Raw genomic sequence first — 5,957 nt, 5'->3', positions numbered from 1 at the left:
AAAAAAAAAAAAAAAAAAAAAAAAAAAAAAAAAAAGGCAGTAAATGTAATTAAACAAACATATATTCCCAAACACATTATCTCTGAATAGTAGAATCATTGGTAATCTGAATTTTCTTTATGGATTTCTGTAGTTATCCAAATTTCTTAAATGAACATGTACTAGTAACTTTTTCTTTATAGCGAGAGAAAGTTAATAAATTCATATATAAACATGTGCAAAATTATAACTACCCCAAAATGTTTATGTAGATGTGTGTGTGTATGCACTCACAATTTACTTCTGTGAATTTTTAGCAAGGCCCCCACCCTTCCTCCCTACCCATATCCTCTTGCCACCATCAGAATTCATCTCCTCACATCCCTGCTTTGTCTCTATTTATGTCAACACAAGCAGGCTAGGCCTCCTGGACCAACCCCCACAGGGCTCTGTACAAAGTGTTCTGGTGCATCTCTCATTCCTTTTCAGTTCCTACAACTTTCCCACTGTGGCCTCTGGAATTCCCTCTGGTGTACTCAAGTGCAAAATCCCTCTTTCCTTTCTCACCTTGTTCTTATTGAAACATACACCTCCTCTGCTCCATTTTTACTGTATAGCACTTATATGGTCTTTAAAGCATAATACATGGTAAGTTCACAAGAAAGGAACATGTCAGTTCTGTTCACTGTATTATCCCTAAGCACCTAGATCTCTAGTAAGGATGCTATTCATGCTATTCAAGAAAACAAACAAACAAAAATACCCAACCAAAAAAACCAACAGTGGCAAATTATTTCTTGTTGGTTGAAGTCTAGGTGTTTTTGTTTTCTCTGTATTTCTCTCTTTTTTTTTTTTTGGCAGTGCTGGGGATTTGAATCCAGGTCTTGTACATGCTAGGCAAGTGCTCTATCGATAAGCTACAACTGCAGCCCTTTTATTTTGAGATAGGGTCTGGCTAGGCTGCCCCACCTGGCTGGTCTCCAACTTGTGGTAGTCTTGTCTCAGCCTCTGGAGCCACTGAGAGTAAAGGTGTGTGTCACCTGCTTTCATTTTTTTTTTTTTTTTTTTAAACTAAACATGTATTATTCTTAAGAACAGGGAGAAATTAAGTATTATAAAGAAGGCTTTGTCTTACTCTTACTCAGTAATTCTACTTTTGAGACTTCATTCTAATTATTTTAGACCAAGAAAAGTTTCATGAAAGAAAATCATTATAACCTACAATAGTAAAAACCTAGAAAATACTTATATGTACAGAAATCAAGGTACTCAGCTGGCAGAATATTCAGAAATGACTAAAAAGTGATTCAATTTTATAATGTGCTAAATATAAAAAGGGACTACAGAATTCATAAACTACAATTGTAACTAGCTTTAAATCACTATTTAGGAGTCAGGAATGGTAGGGTACCCCTGTAATCCCAGCTACTCAGGAATTTGGGGCAAGAGAATAACAAATTTAAAACTAGCCTGGTCAATTTAGCGAGACTTTGTCTCCAAACAAAATAAAAAGGAGTGGGGGTGCAGCTCAGTGGTAGGTGAGGCCTTGGGTTTAATCCCCAGGACTACCAAAAAGGGGGGCAAAGGATTTAGGAAAAAATATGGCAATCAATATTCTAAAAGAAGAGGTGATAGCTGTGTTAGGGCTATTTCTGAATGACTGTAATTTTCTCTTAAATTTTTAAGAAAGAAGTCATGTTACTTCTAACAAGTATGTATATATGCATACAGACACACAAAAATAATTTAAACAAAAGCTTTCCTACTCATGAATAAAACAAAACTGTTTCTCTAAACATTTTCCCAAAACTTGCTTTTAAACTGAAACTTAAGTATAGAACTTACAAAAACCAAGTTACAATAGGTCAGCTCAAACTATTTTTAAGTTTACCATGTAGACAGCTAACATCACTTTTAATGGACTTGGCTTGAAACTGATCTCCAATCCAAACAAAAGAGAAGACAATACTGAAATGAGATGAACCAAGGAAGAGAAAGCAAACTGAAGTCATCAGTAATGGTTTGATGCTACATATTTATCAAAATTTCACTCACCTCTTCCATAACCAGTTTGGGTGAGGCAACACGGATTGCAATTCCCATATCTGCCAATTTGTCTAAAACATCCTGGAAATCCAAATTACGCCGAGATTTTGCTCGGGACAATGCACGGCCCTAGAATGAAAAGGAATGGGGACAGAATTAACTTCAGTTTATAAATTCTGATCTGATTTTATGTTTGATCTAAGCAATTATTTAAAACCTTATGATTATATGCTTTCCCCTTTATTTTTAAGACTAAAAAGAGTTTAAAAAACAATATTTCTTTTAACTCTATCAACCATATTATGTGTTAAAAACCTCATCATATCCTTTTGGAAAATAAATTTTTATCTACTTTTATAAAACACTGTGTATTTAAAAATTCAGCTTTGTGTATCTCTCTCACTCTTTTTTTTTAAAAAAAAAATGTTTTAGATGTAGACAGACACAATACCTTTATTTGTTTTTATGTGGTGCTGAGCATCTAACCCAGTGCCTCACACATGCAAGGCAAACCCTCTACCAACTGAGCTACAAACCCAGACCAGTTTTGCATATTTCTAACTATTGTCAATTAGTACTTCTATTTAATATGTGAATTAACTGTAAAAAGTGTCTATCAACATAAAATACTCTTTGTTGTGATCTGAAAGTTTTTCTACCTCAGCACTACTGACATTTTGAACCAGGTAGCTCTGGTGTGGGGCGTCCTGTGCATTGTAGGATATTTAGCAACATTCCTGGCTTCTACCACTAAATGCTGGTAGCACTCTGCCTCCTTCTATTCACGAGAATCAATAATGCCTCCAGAAAGTGCCAAAGTCCCCAGGGGCTGGTAGGAAGTTCTGCCTAGTTGAGAACCACTTGGTTAAACTAGGAGTGGGAGGCAGCTGGAAATGAGAAATAATCAGAGAAAAGAGCAGGGTTAAAATATACATGTGACAGTCTGTCCTATCAGAAAGTACAGTATACAGTTTCTATTTCCCATTCCAACACTGACTAAGCACAGTCATTCAGAAGATGGGTTGGCAAACTGCAGTTTAACCCAGCACTTATTTTTGTAAGTAAAGTTTTGTTGGAAATGTCTATTTAAATAGTACTTTTGGCTGCTCTTGTGCTAAATGGAAGCTGAACAGCTGGTACAGAGAACACATGATATAAAAAGCATAAAAATATTTACTAGTATGGTCTTAATGGAAAAAGTTCACTGATCCCTGGCTTTGTAGATAAAAGGCAATGTGGTGAAAACAGAACATGTGCCCTGAATCTTGAATGGGACCACAAAAGGAAGAACTAAATTAGGCAAAAGAGCAGGTCTAGGGAATAGCTGAGATAAGCTGTGATGTGAATTTGCATTGGTTACAGTTATGTCACTTATAAACCATTACGATAAACTCAACTAATGTAAGCTTATTGTCCCAGTATGGATTTTTCTGGATTTGCAGAACAGTTCCTGTCCCTACCATGACCTGCCTAAGGATGAGATACTAGGTGATTTCAGTCAGTTCACTAAGTAGTATATACTGTGAGAAATAATTTCTAAATAGAAGCCACAATAAGCCCAAATCTTAAATTTACTAATGGTCAATCAGGTGCATTTATCTGTCAAAATGCAAAATAACAACTAACCCAAAAAGTACATTTTTAAGGAAATTTTCTTTTCCTTACCGCTCCATGACAGGTTGTTCCAAAGGTCTCAGTCATGCCCTGTTCAGTGCCAGTAAGAACATAACTACAAGTTCCCATGGTGCCACCAATAAGTACTGGCTGTCCAGTGAGCTGAGGATCACACAAATAAAAAATGTTAAATTTAAGTTCCTCTTGCATTGTAGAATTGTGGGAGAAACTTGGGCCTCTGAACACACTGCTCTTACAACTATATTAAGACTACTCTGATTCTTTGACAACAGGGAGACAATGGAAGAGGAAGGGAGTGAAAATGTGAGGACCAGAAAAGACACAGAAGCCAGACTAAATGTTAGAGCAAAGCAAAATCCAAAAGTGTAGAGACAAGTTGTTACTAGAACCATGCTAAGCAAGTATCTGCCCTCTTTTGGCTTTTGTTTCCTCATATGCAAAATGAGAGAACAGGCTAAAGGTCTTTCCAACTCTACCACAGGCAGACACCAAAAGAGTAAGAGGAAATGAAACAGACTGAGTTTAATCTTTATCCTTCTTCTAAAAATATGAAGGCTTTGATCATCTTAGTGGAGTAGAATACACTTAGTGCAGCACTTTTTAGACAGCACACTGCAACCACATATGATGGGGGCAGGGGTCACTGCTTCAAAGACAGGGGATCCCTGTTCTCATGGGGAACAGATTACTTTCTCACAACTGCTGCTTTCCTTCATCCATATTCAGAATTAGTCAAATTATGACCTATTGCTTAAAAAACACAAATGCAGGGGTACATACTTGGTAATCAACAGCAATGAGAGGGTGGTGAGGAGGGAAAGCACGGGTGGATCCCTTCCTGTGCACCAACAGTGTCCGTTCCTTTCCATCCACCACATGCTGCTCTACTTTGGCAATATTGTGAGAAACATCATAGATAACATGCAGGTCCAAGTCGTCAGGGGTTGTGTTGAAGACCTTGGCAAAAGCCTTAGGAAAAAAGCTTAAGTTAAAAAAGTAGTCAGAACCAGCACTTCAGAACTTATCTTACTGACTTCAGCCAGTCTGTTCCTGAAGGGAGTGAGGGATTAAAGAGTCCAAAAATGGTAGTAGTATTAATTTCATGAAAAGGACAAAAAAACTGCTTTAGACCACACTCCACTCCATAAATTCCATATATGATTAAAAAAGCTGCCTGGTTCCTCTTGATACCATCCTTTAGAAATGCTTCTTCCCAGCCTTCTCAATCTCAGTGAATGGTACTTATGTTCTGAGACTCAAGGAAAATCCTATCAATAATTTTGGCTTCTCTTTTTTCTTTTTTTTAAAATACTTTTTTTAGTTGTAGGTGGAAATGGTAACTTTATTTTATTTTCAGTGGTGCTGAGGATCGAACCCAGTACCCTCCACATGTGAGGCGAGTGCCCTACCACTGAGCTACAGCCCCAGCCCTCCTCTTTCATTCTCCAGGACTGCCGGATACTGATTTAGTTTAAGAACACACCAAATTCTTAGATGCTTCTCCAGTATTTTGAATAGGACATAACATTTCCAAACCAAACCCTATAGGCTTTGATCTGACTACACTATACTTTATCATGAAAAACTCAGAAGAGACCTATTTTACTGTACCTGACGCGTTAAGAAGGTCATAGACGAGCGGTTGACCCAGGCATAGTTCCCAGCTGCTGCCATTCCCTTTAGGTAGTCTTGACCCTCTGCAGAAGCAATTCGAGCACAAGCCAACTGACGGTCATTGACTATGATCTTGTCTCTCTTCATGGCCTTTTCCATAGCTACCAGTGCATCTGGAATGAGAGAGAAAAGAAGGCCCAAACCAGTTAGGTTTCCTGAAGTAAATCATTCAGATTTACTGCAGAAGGTAGGCTACATTCAAACCCATTCTATTAAAAAAAAAAACAGTAAAACTTTTTCTATAATGTGCTTCTGACTCATCTATTCCCTTAATCAAGATACATTTGCCAACAATCTCCTCTTTCAGACTTCAGTGATATAAGCTGTGTGGGACACAAAGACTACATGTGTGTGTACTAGAACTTGTAATGAGAATGATATGTGCACATAATCAGTAACATTATAGCCTTAGTTATTCCTTTCCTAATACATGAATGAACGAGAAGGAGTAAAATACATTTTATTGCCATCATGGTTTTTAAAAACAAATTTAGTGCTTTAATATAAAAAAGAGGGGCTGGGGTTGTGGCTCAGTGGTAGACCACTTGCCTAGCATGTGTGAGGCCCTGGGTTTGAGCCTCAGCACGACATTAAAAAAAAAAAAAAAAAAAGATAAATAAAGA

General features: G+C 37.3%; 1 protein-coding gene across 1 annotated transcript in view; it reads right to left on the bottom strand.

Moving 5' to 3' along the window:
- Positions 1 to 5,957, bottom strand: part of Rtcb (RNA 2',3'-cyclic phosphate and 5'-OH ligase) — a 21,523-nt gene that overhangs the window by 3,861 nt on the left and 11,705 nt on the right. The window contains exons 8-11 of the mRNA XM_015482798.2: positions 5,272 to 5,447; positions 4,441 to 4,629; positions 3,691 to 3,801; positions 2,035 to 2,154 (exon numbers count right to left, since the gene is read on the bottom strand). Coding sequence (XP_015338284.1) covers positions 2,035 to 2,154; positions 3,691 to 3,801; positions 4,441 to 4,629; positions 5,272 to 5,447 — 596 coding nt within the window. The remainder of the gene's footprint in view (positions 1 to 2,034; positions 2,155 to 3,690; positions 3,802 to 4,440; positions 4,630 to 5,271; positions 5,448 to 5,957) is intronic.

The sequence above is a fragment of the Marmota marmota genome, unplaced genomic scaffold, assembly GCF_001458135.2.
Source record: "Marmota marmota marmota unplaced genomic scaffold, marMar, whole genome shotgun sequence".
Classification (NCBI taxonomy): domain Eukaryota; kingdom Metazoa; phylum Chordata; class Mammalia; order Rodentia; family Sciuridae; genus Marmota; species Marmota marmota.
The sequence above is the reverse complement of the archived record's forward strand: the minus strand, read 5'-3'. Positions and strand labels throughout refer to the sequence as shown.